Raw genomic sequence first — 15,841 nt, 5'->3', positions numbered from 1 at the left:
TATGTTTCCCTATTCTGTTCTTGTTGCTTAAATTCTGCACATGAGTGAGATTATCCCATATCCATCCTTCTCATTCTGGCTTATCTCACTTAACAGGATTCCTTCAAACTGAGGTGAAGAAGGTGACTTTATCATTCTTAATAGCTGAACAGTATTCCATTGTGCATATATACCACAACTTTCTTTTTTAAAGATTTTTTAAATTATCGCTTTATTTATTGGATAGAGACAGCCAGAAATTGAGAGGGAAGGGGGAGATAGAGAGACAGAAAGATACCTGCAGCACTACTTCACCACTCACAAAACTTTCCCCTTGCAGGTGGGGACCAGATGCTCCATATATACCACAACTTTCTTAACTACTAATCATCTGTTGTTGGATATCTAACTTGCTTCCAAGTTTGAGCTATTACAAATGGCATATATCAGGAAAGACAGTAACATCAAATGCTGGAGAGGTCCTGGGGGCAAAGGAACACTTTTACACTGCTGGTGGGATTGTAAATTTGTCAAACTCCCTTGGAGAGCAGTGTGGAGAACTCTCAGAAGGTTAGAAAGGGACCTACCCCATGACCTGGCAATTCGTCTCCTGGGTATGTATCTTAAGGGAACAAAAATACCTATCCAGAGAGATATACACTGACTTTTGTTTTATTAGTGATTTGATATTAACAAAATTATGAGATAACAGGGGCATAATTTCATACCATCCCCACCACCAAAGTTTTGTGTTCCCATTGGAAACTCCTAAGGTCACAGATATGGATTGACTATTATTTCTATAACTATACATATTTATACATATTTGCCCTTTTTTCCCCCCTATGGTCCTGCTTTCCTTTTTTTTCTTCTTTTTTGCCTCCAGTATTATTGCTGGGGCTCAGTGCCTGCACCACAAATCCACTACTCCTGGAGGCCACTTTTTCTCCTTTGTTGCCTTTGTTGTTTATTATTGTTGTTGTTATTATTGTTGTCATTGCTGTTGGTATTGAATGGGATAGGACAGAGAGAAATCGAGAAAGGAGGGGAAGACAGAGACGGGGAGAGAAAGATAAGACACCTGCAGACCTGCTTCACTGCCTATGAAGCAAACCCCTGCAGGCCCTTGCTCTTCATGCCATATGCAGTTAACCCGCTGCACTACCACCTGGCCTCTGTTTGACTTCCTTTCTAAGTTACACCTACACATATTGCTATCTGAATATCCTCCCTTTTTTCCTCTTTTAAGTGACATTAATAGTCTTTTATGCATTGTGTGGATTTGTATATTTATTGTCAAATAATCAATTGCTCAAACAAGCATTCAAGTGAGTGAGAATAGAAACTTTATATGGGAAAGTTCAGAAATGGCAAGGTACCATGGTTTTATTAATATTTTCTATTTTAAACTGGATATAATAGACTTATGATCATCCTTTGAAGCACAAGTAAGATGCCAGTCCTAGATTTTGAAATTAATACACATATGTATATTTATATGAAATAACTGTAATAAATGATACAAAATAAACTAAAAATCTTATAAAATGTAAGAAATGTATATTTAGTGTTTGCATTGCATACCTCCATCTACAAGGTACATAATCTTTATTGTTTATGCCACAATTTCCAAATCTACCAGTTTGAGCATGTATTTCTTCATAACATTGAAATGGAGCAGCTCTTGAGCCTGTTAATATTAGAAATATACCTGAATTAAAACTTCCTTTTGTTTCCTCTTATTTCATTTCTCATATATCTTGTCTTTGCCTTTCTATATTATTTGCAAATTAAACAGTTTCTTTTAGATAACTTATAACCAAAAAGAAAGTTAAAAATAGCAATGTTAATGGTTATTGCTCCTTTGATCTTCATTTTCAGAAATCTCCATGATAAAAGACAATGTGAGGGGGAGGGAGAGCTGTAGAAAAACATGAATGGGTTCTGTAAAATAATCCAATAGCAAACAAAAAAAAGCACTTGTTCTATATTCTATGTGGGGGCTCTATAGGGAAATTTCATTGGACTGGGGAGATAGGATAATGGTTATGCAAAAAGACTTTCATACTGGAGGCTCTCAGGTCCCAGGTTCAGTCCCCAGCACCAATATATAGCAGAGCTGAGCAGTGCTGAGGTGTTTTCTCTCTGTAGCTCTATGATTCAAATAAATAAATAAATAAATAAATAAATAAATAAATAAATAAAATATTTTAAAAAGAAATGTTGATGAAACCTCACTAAGCCATCAAGAAGTCTAAAATGAAGGGATTAGAACTGCAAACCTATATGTTTTTAGCTATTTTTCTTTCATTACAATAATGGTAACACAGTGACTAGATATTATATTTAAGTAAGTGTAAATGTAATTTTGTTAAAAAATACCCAAATATTAATAACGTAAAACAACATCTTTTTCTTTTTACTGTACTTTACTATGGAAATAATGACCAGGTGCTCTCACTTATAAATGGAAGTTAAGAAACATGAAAGGAGGGGCTAGGTGGTGTGCACCAGTTAAGCACACATAGTACTAAGTGTAAGGACCCTAAGGACCCGTGCAAGGACTGGGTTTTGAGCACCCGCACCTCACCTGCAGGAAGTGGTGAAGCAGGTCTAAAGGTGTCTATCTTTCTCTCTCCCTCTCTTTCTTGCCTTACTCCCTCAATTTCTTTCTGTCTTATCAAATGGTATGGGAAAAAAAAAAAGGAAGGAAGGAAAGAAGGAAGGAAGGAAGGAAGGAAGGAAGGAAAGAAGGAAGAAGAAAGGAAAAAAGGAAGGAAAGAAAGAAGGAAGGGTGGTCCGGGAGATGGCGCAGTGGATAAAGCATTGGACTCTCAAACCTGAGGTCCTCAGTTCAATCCCTGGCAGCACATGTGCCAGAGTGATGTCTGGCTCTTTCTCACTCTCCTATCTTTCTCATTAATAAAAAAAAAAATTAAAAAAAAAGAGAAGGAAGGAAGAAAAGAAAGAAAGCAAGAAAGCAAGAAAGCAAGAAAGCAAGAAAGCAAGAAAGCAAGAAAGCAAGAAAGCAAGAAAGAAAGAAAGAAAGAAAGAAAGAAAGAAAGAAAGAAGTGGTTGCCAGGAATAGTGCATTTGAAATGCTGGCACTCAGCCCCAGCGCTACAAGGAATGGAAGCAAAAAAAAAAAAAAAAAAAGGAAAGATATATAATGTTATAATTTCTGTATGTCAAAAACTCAGTCGATACAAGTGGGGATCTCTCTAAATTTAAAGTTATTAGCTAGGTTTCAGTCTCATCTCAGGATGGAGTGCACTCCTGAGCTTACCAGCTGTTCAAATAATTCAGTTTTTATTTATATTGTTAGTCTATTTTTTTATTGCAGAGGTTAATTCCATTTTCTTACTATCTGCCAGGAATTGCTCTTTGCTCCTAAAATCTAGCCTCCGTTCCTAAGTCACATGGCCTTTTTCATATCAAAACCGTTTAATCCGAACTGACCATTGAATCCTCCTGGCACTTCTCCTATTTTAAGATACCTCACATGATTAGTTCTGGTCTGCATTAAAATATTTCTCTTTTGATTAAAGATGACTGATTAGAGATCATAATTACATGGTCAACACCTTCTTCTCCTTCAATATGTAATTGAATCACAGAAAAGATATTCCAACACATATTCTGCTTCAACTCTAGGGAGGGGATGATTCAAACTGTGTAATATGGAGAACCATGGGAATCCATCTTAGGTAGATTTCTGCCCCAAATGCATATCTCTAAACCTAACTGTCTCTCATATAAAAATCCAGTAGTCCACCCAAATTGATGGTTTCAGTTACTCACAATCATCCATGATCTGAAAATATTACTAAGCAGGTATTTTCAAAGTGAGAGACAACTGTCACATAACTTTTACTATGTCATATTATTGCATTTGTTCCATGTTATCTATATATTACCATCAATCTGTTACTGTGTGTCTAGTTCACAAACTAAACCACATAATAGGCATGTAGGCGGAAGAAAACACTCTAAATGTAGGATTGGATACTATCTATAGTTTCAGATATTTCTTAAGAGTCTTGGAACATATCCTTTTATGGATAAGGTGGGATTACTTTAGATAACATCTATATATCTCAATGAATTATTATCAGAATTAATTAGGATAATGTTTCTTCAGTCACTGTTATTTCCCATCAAATTCTTTACCATTTTCTTTCAAGATTAGAGTTTCTTTTGTTTGCTTGTCTTTTTCATGTATACTGTTTTTCCCCACTATTCTTTTCTACCCTCTCTTATTTCTATTCTTTGACCAGGATTTCTAAACACTGGCTCAGCAAAGGTGGTTGTAAAAGATACTATGAGAATGGACATTATTTCTTTTTTAAATTTTTATTTATAAAGTGGAAACACTTGACACTGGCAATGTTATTTCTGAGCACTCACAATAGTCATTAGTTCACTTGTGAAACTAAGATACTAGTTTAGGAATGCTTGTGCAGGAGACAGTCAACCCCAAGATTACCATCCAGAGAATTCCAAAATAATTTAATAGTGTTTAATTTTTTTCCACTAGGATTACTGCTGAGGTTTGGTGCCCATACTGCAAATTCACTGCCTCTGGTTAGTCGTGGTCATTTATTTTCTTTTTATTTTTGTTGTTATTGATAGAGACAAAAACAGAGTTGGGGAGAAAGGGAGTGAATTTTATTAATTTACTTATAATATCTAAAGGTATCTTGAATTAGTTTCTCCCTAAGAACTTCCACTGAATTCTCTCAATGTAAGGACCCTATCCAGATCAGTTTGAGTATTCTAGGATTACAAGAAAACACAAAGATGGAAAACATATGAATGAGACTGGTATTTATCTTTCTCCTTATAAATTGTTTAACTTAGCATGATCCCTTTATCTATTCATGTTGAAAAAGGTCAAGATTTCACCTTTTCTTACAGTTGAGTAAGATTACACAATGTTCTTATATCACCATTATCTTCTCCACTCTCATTGGTCACATGAGGGATTTAATAAACAAAGCAAGAGAACATATTGGGTTAAACTCACATATTCCTTTAGCTCAGGTCTGCAAATATGTGGTAATCAAAATGGCATAAGGGGAGAAGAAAGGTTTATAGGAAGTAAGGGGCCTAATTACCTTTATTGAAGAGAAAAGGGTTACAGTGGTGGTGGAGAGATGTGAAATTGTACTCCTGGGATAACAATCTATAAAACTAAATTTATAAAATAGAATGATCAAAAATTCTCCCAAAAGAAATAATAAAAGTAAAGGTACTTTTCAAATGTAAACTCTATGTCAAGCATTCACTTAATCCAAAATTTATTGATCAAGTCTATTAAGTTAACAAAACAAAACAAAACCTTTTCAACTTCAGTTAAGCATAGAACCCTACTAGCCCATTTCAGGGACTGGGATGAATCTACAGAAGATGACCCCAATACTACTCAAGAGAAATGGAAACACAGAAATACTACATTAGTAACGGGCATGGTCAATGAAGACTATGGCTTCTTGAAATATGTCACAGAAAAAAAATGAATAAACTACCTTTGGCTACTTAGTTATTTTAGAATGTTGTAGAAAAGAGGGAAAAATTATCTCCTTAAAATGATGTATTTGGTGGGGCTGGATGGTGGAGCATCTTGGAGAACACACATGTTATAATGCACAAGGACCTGGGTTCTAGTCCTTGGTTTCCACCTGCAGAACAAAAGCTTCACAAGTAGTGAAGCAGTATAGCAGGTCTCGGTAGCCCCCCCTTCCTTCTCAATTTCTGTCTCTATAAATAAATGTGTGTGCTTTAGATAAATACACACATATATAATTTATCTCTATATTTCTCTAATTAAAAAAGAAGTGGTAAAACACTTTAGGAAGAGGTGAACTACAGAAAAAAAAAGTGTGACACCAAATGCCAAATGCACCAGTAGTGCTGGTAGGAATGTAAATTGTGCAGACATATGGAAAACTTCATGGTGATTCCTAAAGAACTATATAATATGATCCAACTATTTTGCTGTTTGATAGTTATCTGAAGAAGACAAAAATAACTTTCTTTTTTCATTTTTAAAATCATCTTCAGTTATTGGATAGAGACAGTGAGAAAGAGAGGGAAGGAGGTGAGAGAGAGAGAGAGAGACCTACAGTTCTGTTTCACCACTCATGAAGCTCTCTCCCTGCAGGTGGGGACTGGGGGCTTGAACTTGGGTCCTTGTGCACTGTAACATGTGCACTCAACCAGGTGTGTCACCACCCAGCCCCCAGAAATAACTTTCTGAAGCAATTAATACACATAATGTTCATCAAGGCATTGTTCACAAGAGCTAAGACAAGGAGATAATCAAGCATTCAGTAAAGAAAAAAGAGATAAAGATACGAACACATAATGGAATAGTAGTTAGCAATACAAAAGAGAAAATCCCACATTTGAAAAACATCAATAGTGCTAGAAAACGCGTGATGTGAAGTCACAAAGAAAAAGATGGGAGTTGGGCAGTAGCGTAGTTAAGCACACATGGTGAAGCACAAGGACTGCCATTAAGGATCCTGGTTTGGGACCCAGCTCCCCATCTGCAGGGGAGTTGCTTCACAGGCGGTGAAGCAGGTCTGCTGGTGTCTATCTTTCTTTCCCCCTCTGTCTTCCCTTCCTCTCTCCATCTCTCTCTGTCCTATCTAACAAGGATGACATCAATTACAACAACAATAACTACAACAATAAAAAACAACAACAAAAGGGAAAATAAATAAATAAATGAAAAAGACAATGTGTGATTTCATTTAGATAGAGATAAAAAAGTGAAGCAAACAAAGCAAAAAAAAAAACCCTCTTTTTTCTTTTTATTAGTAGTTTACAACATTATGAAATAATAGGGGCACAATTCCACACTCTTCCCACCACCAGAGTAAGGAGAAGTCTTAAATATAAGTCAGTGTATAGTATACCAGAAGAGGATGGACTGGATAAAGTGGGCTTAAGGGTCAGCTGTCTGACAACTGATAGAAACAAAACTACTAGATGCAATGGCATATACAGAGAAGCTTATTTATAAATTTGTGTAGCTGAAGTCTATCTAATGTTATAAGCCAATGCTACTTCAACGATTTTTTTTCAGCACTGTGGCTATGAATATCTGCAATTTTACCACTCACAGCAGATTTAAGAAGAGTTTTCCCTAGCATTACACAACTCCCATGTGGTTCCAGGGCTCAAATCCAGGATACACACATGCCTAAGCACATACCTTATTAGGTGAGTTATCTTCCAGTCCCAACAACAACAACAAAAAATTTAATGGCAATGAAACTAAGTAAATACTTCTCAAAATGGAGACATAATAATGGCCAGACATATAAGGGTACTTGATCTCACTAATCCTCAGGCAAATACACATCAAACTGAGAAGGTTACAACTTCACACCTTTCTGAATGACAACTACTATAAAATAAAAACCAACCAAAACATGTTAGGATGTAGAAAAATGAACTCTTGAATACTTTTGGTGGTCAAAATCAAATCCAGTAGTAAAAATTTTAAAAAGTAAGTTTCCCTTAAAATTTTAAAGTCAGGTCTAGGGAGCTAGCATAGTAATCATGCAAAAAAGACTTTCATGCTTGGGGCTCTGAAGTGCCAGGTTCAATTCCCAGCACCACCATAAACCAGAATTGAGCAGTTTTTTTGGTCTTTCTCTCTGTATCTTTCCCTCAGTATCTATCTCATTAAAATGAATAAAATAATTTTAAAACACTTTACACCTTGTGACTAAGTACCTCCACGTTTTAAAACTTAAGTACCTCCATTTTTTTAAGTATATAGTCTTGTCAACTTTGGCCTAATACAGTGTGAAAATATTACTGGGAGTCAGGCTGTAGCGCAGCCAGTTAAGCGCAGGTGGCGCAAAGCACAAGGACCGGCATAAGGATCCCGGTTCGAGCCCCGGCTCCCCACCTGCAGGGGAGTCGCTTCACAGGCGGTGAAGCAGGTCTGCAGGTGTCTATCTTTCTCTCCTCCTCTCTGTCTTCCCCTCCTCGCTCCATTTCTCTCTGTCCTATCCAACAACGACAACAACAATAATAACTACAACAATAAAACAACAAGGGCAACAAAAGGGAATAAATAAATATTTAAAAAAATATGACTATTAAGCATAACAATTTAAATATACATAATCAATTTCTATATCTAAATTCTTGCCCTGGCAATGTCAGAATTTCTTTTTAATTTTTTATTATCTTTCTTTACTTATTAGATTGAGACAGCCAGAAATCAAGAGCGAAGACGGTGATATAAAGAGAGAGAGAGAGACATTGACACACCTGCAACATAGCTTCACCACTGGCAAAGCTTTCCCCTGCAGGTGGGGGCCGGGGGCTTTAAGCTCGGTCCTTGTGCATTGTAACATGTGCACTCAACCAGGTGTGCCACCACCTAGCCTCAGAAAAAAATAGTAATAAAAACTAACTATTTAGCTACCACAATACAATATTACCTTTTCCAAATATGGCCTCACATTGTGCATTTGAATCTTGGCAATTTCCACCAAAACACATATGTTTTCCATGCTTGCATAAGTGTCCATTATGCACAGTTACATCAGGTTCACATTTTGCTGAGCTTCCATTACAAAATTCAGGAAAGTCACATTCGGGATGTGCTCTGGGCCTACATTCAAAACCTTTACTTTGAAACTAATAGATATTAGAACACAAAAAATTCATTAATCCTTTCTTAAATAAAAAAAAAAAACTTAAAAAAAAAAAAAAGAACACAAAAAATAAGTCATGATAAGTATGATTGCCAGGCTTGTCAATATTTATTTCAAAATCAAAAATTCTATTGATAATTTAATGATAAATTTACTCATAAATATGTATTAGTAACTTCTTTGTATTGGTTATTGTACTAGTCACATTGAAATGAATTTTATCAGCTAATAAAGTATGAAAATATAGTTACAAAGAAAAGTATAACACAAATATGTGGAGAGCTGATGTAATTTGGAATACCTATTCATTTTGAATGAAATAGTGTAATTTTGACAGTTTTCCAATAATTTTATTGAAACTACAGTTTGTAAGAATGAAATAACTAGTTCAAGGACAAATGTGAGATATAAATAACTATAAACAAACAGGGAGACCAGGGGCCGGGTGGTGGCACACCTGGTTGAGCACATTAGAACACAAACAGGGAGACCAGAGCGATTATAGAGGAAGATCAGATTTTCTTCAGAAAAGAAGAAAACTCAACACGAACATTTCTCCTAAATCATCTATCATTTATCTGTATGTATGTATATATACATATATATGTATATATGGTCTAATATATATATATATATTTCTGAAAACTTATATAAGTAATTGTATATGAATTTCTTATTACTTTTTCTTGACCAGATCACCACTCAGTTCTGGTTATTGGTGGTGCTAGGGATTGAACTTGAGACCACTTACATAAGTCTAGCTAATATTACCTGCTTACTTCTAATAGACATTAAAAATAGCACAGATATGAATGTAACCACATGGTAAGATTCTAGAAAAAGTAACATAATAGTGTCTCAGTCATGGAATGTTCAACAGAAGATTTTTCATGTAACGTGTTTGTTGTAAATATATTGTGAGAGGTAAAAAGAAATACAGGAGACAAAAGTCAAAGCCTTCATTGTATAAATTCAAATGTCATTGTTAAGTCAAATAATCCTTGAACATATTATAAGTTAGAGCTTTGTGTAAGCACGTAGCATCTGATAAGCTGTGTTTTTATTTTTTCAGATCTATAACTACAGGTACTTGTCTTAAGCAGTAACATTGTTATTTCACAAAAGACAGATATTGAATAGAGGGAATAATGAAAATCACCCTCTTAAAAGGTAATCTATCACACTGAAGATTTCCATAATTATTCTCAATCAAGATACTTTGTGTTTGTGTGTGTGTGTGGGGGGGGGGGCAGTACCCAGGTCTTCACATGTGAATTTCACCACTTTCAGGTCAAATTTTTTTTCAGTTTGTGGGTGCCATAGTGGTCCCATATGGTGTCACAGAGGTGGACCCTGCATAAAGCAAGACATATGCTTCATTGGGCAAGGTATCTTCTGGCTCTCAATCAAGGTTTTTAAAAAATTTTTTATATTTATTTATTTTCCTTTTTGTTACTCGTTTTTTTATTGTTGTAGTTATTATTGTTGTTATTGATGTCATCATTATTAGAGAGGACAGAGAGAAATGGAGAGAGAAGGGGAAGACAGAAAGGGTGAGAGAAAGATAGATACCTGCAGACCTGCTTCACCGCTTGTGAAGCGACTCCCCTGCAGGTGGGGAGCTGGGGGCTTGAACCCGGATCCGTATGACGGTTCTTGTGCTTCGTGCCATGTGTGCTTAACCTGCTGTGCTACCTCAATCAAGGTTTTAATAGAATAGTATCAAGTTAGGGAAAGTAATGGCATTAGGAGACCTTGGGGTTGAGGTGGTGGCTCATCAAGTAAAGAGTACATGTTAACATGAGCAAGGACCCAAGTTCAAGTGTCCAGTCCCAATCTGAGGGGGGAAGCTTCATAAGCAGTGGAAAAGTGCTGTAGATGTCTGTTTCTCTTTTTCTCCGTCTCCCTCTATTATAGAGAAAGAAGAGGAAAAAAAAAAAGATTACTGCTAATGGTGGAGCCATGTAGGCATTAAGCACAATAATAACCTTGTCAACATTAAAAAAATATAAAACAAAATTAAAAAATGGAGATGTCAAGATGCAACCAAAATTTACAAAAATAGAAACATAATTCTGAATTTAGCAATTTTGTTCTTTGTTTGAATGAGCATTAATTTTGACTTGCAAATGTAGACCTAAGTGTTCTAAAAGTATCCCAGTCACAAGTCATTATTTATTTGAAAGGTAAATATGTTAAATCTTACTTTACAGTCCCTTTTGCAGCATAGTCCAGTAGCACATTGTGCTCCATGTTTCAGCACACAAGTACGAAAATCACAACAGCTATCAGGTCCACATTGCTATGAAGCAGTAGAACATACAAATAAAAAACACTTGGAAACAATAATGTAAAGTTTGGTAAAGTTACGTTAATGGAGTTGTTTTAGTTTTGGAGAACAATATCAATGCTGTTGATAAAGGTTTCTTGCATTAAACAATTATTAAAATATTAAGATAGGACTTTTACTTCAAGTCAAAACAACTAGTAAGCCACTAATTATCCAACTAGAAAAGTAATTTCTGAAACAAGTTATTTTCATGTTTATTACTTGAAATTTTTGATAAGCATATGAAGGATAATATACCTTGATCCAACACTCTCAACAAAAAACAAACTAGAAAAAGAACCACGTACTAAGTGTCAAAGTAATAATTACAGAGAAAACAAGAGAAAATATCCATGATCTTGGGTAAGAAGAACTTTCCCTTCCTTCTTTTTTTCTTTCTTCCTTTCTTTCTTTCCTTCCTTCCTTCCTTCCTTCCTTCCTTCTTTTTTTTTTTTTTTTTTTTCCCAGAGCACTGCTCAGTTCTGGCTTATGGTGGTGTGGGTGTTGTTGGGGATTGAACCTGGGCCTCAGGCATGACAGTCAGTTTGCATAACCATTATACTATCTCCCCCACCCAAGAAGAGATTTATTAGGAGATAAAATATATGTCCATAGGGGAAAAACTGTAATTTATAGAAATAAAAATGATGCCTGTTATTCAAAGATGTTACTAGGAAAAGGGAATTCATAGACTAAAATATTTGTGGTGCATATGTGTACTAAAAGGTGGCACTCAGCCTATATAAAAAGACTGTAATAAAGATACCAATTTTAAAAGTAACAAAGCATTTGATGAGAGTCAAACAACAGATTGCCAATACACCTATGAGATTATGTACAATAACATTAAAGTTATCAAGGAAATACAAATCAAATCAATTGAATTAGCTAAATAATTAAAAAGGCTTGAGCTATTAGAATTTTCAGAGAATGTGGAGAGATTAAAGTTCCATATGTTCCTGACAGGAGTGCAAACAAATACAACCACTTAGGGAAAATTTTTAATTTTTTTAGGATATTTTCCATTTTTATGACCTTAGTAGAGGAGCATTATTTATTCAGTACAAACGATAGCCAGCAGGGTCCAATCTCCTTCGATACTGGCATATATAATATAGTCAGTTCAAACTCCTCCAACTCCCCATTTCTCTGATTTGTCTTCCAAGCAATGTAGCTTTTCCTCCCCATCATAACATGCTGTGAGTTACCAATCGAATTAGGTATGAGGCTGTAGTCCCATCCTTCCCTTTCTTTACAGGCACCATAGCTAGGCCTTACTTTCAAATATTTTCTTCTTCAAGTGCTTTCTGAATGCTGAAAGACTGCATTAGAAGGGAGCGGGTCTGGGACTATCTATCTAAAGATGTTTTAAGGTGATTCAGGGGACACAGAGAAAGACAGGTGCTATTATCTATTTTCTCACTAGTCAGTCTGTCAAGTTGAAAGAGACAATAAAGTGTGGGGGAGGCTTGTCAAAACTATTAGGATTAAGGAAAAAAAAATCTCCCCAAAGAGAATAAACTAGGGAAGAAGAAAGGGGGGGGCAGGAGGAGGAGAAGGAAGAAGAGGAGGAGGAGGGAGAGGAAGAAGGTAGAGGAGGAGGAGGGAAAGGAGAAGGAGGAAGAGGAGGAGGTCCCTATATCTTAGGTATGGTTTAAGATCTACTTCAGGAAGCACACTATGATGTGGCTCATCTGTGCCTAAATCTATAGGATGGTAATTGTATTTTTTTTTTCAAAGTTCCATTTTCAAGTCATAGGTTGACTGTAGGATTATTCTAAAATACAAACTTTACTGTTGTTATTTTCAGAGACAGCAACATCACTGTCTCCCAGGTGCAGTTCCTTTGCAGTTTTCCGGGCTATAAGGAGCTGTTGAATTGATATATAATAGAGATTTTTTTTTTTTTGTCATATGCTTGTGATCAGTCCGTGCTCCAACCGAGCCACCCAGCAGGATGGTAGCCAAAGATGCCAGTGATGTCCTAAGAGGGATCAGTGAGTAGGCTGCTGGTTTATTTCGACAGCATCACTCTGTGCAGGAAGGAGCAAGGGGGTGTCACTGTTGGTTCCACAGCACAAAGAGGACCGAGGCGTTGTGTGGTGTGAACCATCAGTAGGCCACGATGCTGTACTGCATATAGCCCAGAAGGAAGCCAAAAGCCACAATGGAGACATTGTGCCATTCCAGCATGACCTTGGAGAGGCCAGGACAAAGGCCCACAGCACCACCAGCACCCTCAGGGGGATGGCCAGCACCAGGTGCTTGAGGATGAACCTGGCAGCCAGGACAGTGTGCTTGGCTTGTCCACGACCGACACAGCAATAAACACGTCCATCTGGTGGTGGGCAGGCCTGGTCAGGGCCACCAGCAGGTCTAGCAGCAGCATAAAGAGCAGGTTCCTGAGCGCCTGCGGCCCGCCATGCTGTCACTGCAGGCCAGGCAACAGAGGGCGCACAGCAACTAGGAGAGACTGCGGCCTCAGACCTGCAGCAGCTTCAGCAGCACTGGCGCACATGCCCGGCTTCTTGGACAGCTCTATCCCTATGACCAGCAGTGATCGCAGGGAGATGGCCGCGAAAGGTAGGTCCATCCAGGCGGCAAGGCCAGGGGAGCTGGAGACAGAGGAGCCGCCCGCCAGTGGAAAGGATCCTGCCTGGGCTCCAGGAAGCCGAGCTAGCAGCTGCTGAGCAGCTCCTAGAACTCTTATGACACAGCCACCACTGCCCTCATGGGTCCGGCTGCCCTGGGCTGCTGCCTCCTGTTGGCCAAGGTGCAAAGCGGCTAGCCATCCAGGCTCTGGCGGGGGCTCAGCATCAAGTTTAGCAGTTTCCAATGTACACTTATCATATAGCTAAGAAATTATACTTTATGGAACTTAGGAACTACAAATGATAACTAAGAGTGTTAAAAACTCAAATTCCTACTAGCAAGTGAATAGAAACAATACAACATTATCTTAAACAAAAAGTTGTCAAAATAGCTCACCCTGGGAAGTATGCCTGCTCTGTCATATGAACAATCCAGACTCAAGGCTGGCAACCACCATACCGGAGGAAGTTTTGGTCTCTCTATTTCTCTCTCTCTCTCTCTCTTTCTCTCTCTCTCTCTTCTCCATCTGAAAAAAAAAATCATTCCGGAATGGTGAAGGCTCAGTTACAGCCAAAAAAAAGTAAGAAATTACTGTGAAGTAAAACACTGCGAATTAAAGTTGAAACTATCGCATTGTAAAGAATAGTCCAGAAAGAAAGTACAGGAACTGTAAGCAAATAACTTTTTTTCTTAAAAAATTTATATTTATTTTCTTTTGTTGCCCTTGTTGTTTTATTGTTATAGTTATTATTGTTGTTATTGATGTCATTGTTGGATAGGACAGAGAGAAATGAAGAGAGAAGGGGAAGACAGAGGAGGAGAGAAAGATAGACACCTGCAGACTGCTTCACTGCCTGTGAAGCGGCTCCCCTGCAGGTGGGGAGCAAATAACTTTTAAGAGCAGATAAAGTTTACAAGATAAGTAGGAAATAGAATAAAGAGTTAGAAATGAATCCACACATATATTGTCATATAAAATATGAGAAAAAGTCCAAAACCAGGAAGTGGGAGAAAAATAAGGCCTCTTTAATAAATGATACCTGGAAAACAAGACAGTTACACATATCAAAATGAAACTAGACCACTGTGTAACACTATACACTAATATTAACTCAAAAAATGGATCAAAGATCTAGATATTACACCTGGAAATATAAAACATACAGAAGAAAGCATCAGTGAAACACTTCAGGACCTTAATATCAAAGGTCTCTTTGGAGAGTCAACCACATAGATTAAATAAATGGGACTACATACATCAAACTAAAAGGTTTCATAAATAAAAATCAAACCACACAAGGATAAACAGACAACCCAGCAATTAGAAGATAGGCGTACATCACATATCTGACAAGTTCTTGACACCAAACATTTATAAAGAAATCCAATAATAACCAATAAAAAAGTGATCCAAAAATTTGAATAGACAGTTTTCTAAAGAAAAGATACTTATCATTAGAAAAATGCAAATTGGGAGTCGGGCTGTAGTGCAGCGGGTTAAGCGCAGGTGGCGCAAAGCACAAGGACCGGCATAAGGACCCCGGTTCGAACCCCGGCTCCCCACCTGCAGGGGAGTCGCTTCACAAGCGGTGAAGCAGGTCTGCAGGTGTCTATCTTTCTCTCCTCCTCTCTGTTTTCCCCTCCTCTCTCCATTTCTCTCTGTCCTATCCAACAATGACAATAACAATAATAACTATAACAATAAAACAACAAGGGCAACAAAAGGGAATAAATAAATAAAATAAATATTAAAAAAATTTTTTTAAAAAAAGAAAAATGCAAATTACAACCACAATGACATACCATCTTACACCTGTGTGAATGGCTTACATCAACAAATGAAGAAATGACCAAGTGTTGGTAAAGATATCTCTGGTACACTGCTGGTAGAAATGCAAACTAGGACAGCCTCTTTAGAAAACAGTATAGAAAGTTCATTAACAAAAATGGAAACACCTTACAATCCAGTGTATATCCAAAGGACATGACACCACTAATTCAAGGGGACAAATGCACCTCTATGACATATCAAGTATATTCACAATTTTCAAGGAGTGAAAACAATCTAAATGCCCACTGGCAGATGATGGGATAAAGAAATCATGGTATATATGCTCAATAGAAAACAACTCTCTAGTGTAAAAAATAAATTGAAATGGTGTTCTTTAGGACAAAATGGATGGTACCTAGAGTGATTATGTTTATATACACTGTCAAGACTCACCAACCGGTACACCTAAAATTGGGTGTATTATAG

At 37.0% G+C, this 15,841-nt stretch overlaps 1 protein-coding gene and 1 pseudogene across 2 annotated transcripts in view; both read right to left on the bottom strand.

The window, feature by feature from the left end:
- Positions 1 to 15,841, bottom strand: part of LOC103107902 (disintegrin and metalloproteinase domain-containing protein 32) — a 79,713-nt gene that overhangs the window by 22,857 nt on the left and 41,015 nt on the right. For both annotated transcript variants that reach the window (XM_060182254.1, XM_060182259.1), the window contains exons 13-15: positions 10,870 to 10,965; positions 8,448 to 8,646; positions 1,564 to 1,669 (exon numbers count right to left, since the gene is read on the bottom strand). In XM_060182254.1, coding sequence (XP_060038237.1) covers positions 1,564 to 1,669; positions 8,448 to 8,646; positions 10,870 to 10,965 — 401 coding nt within the window. The remainder of the gene's footprint in view (positions 1 to 1,563; positions 1,670 to 8,447; positions 8,647 to 10,869; positions 10,966 to 15,841) is intronic.
- Positions 10,980 to 15,822, bottom strand: LOC132535643 (polyisoprenoid diphosphate/phosphate phosphohydrolase PLPP6-like; annotated as a pseudogene).

Source organism: Erinaceus europaeus, chromosome 2, assembly GCF_950295315.1.
Source record: "Erinaceus europaeus chromosome 2, mEriEur2.1, whole genome shotgun sequence".
Lineage (NCBI taxonomy): Eukaryota > Metazoa > Chordata > Mammalia > Eulipotyphla > Erinaceidae > Erinaceus > Erinaceus europaeus.
Note: the sequence above shows the minus strand (reverse complement) of the source record. Positions and strands in the feature narration are given on the sequence as shown.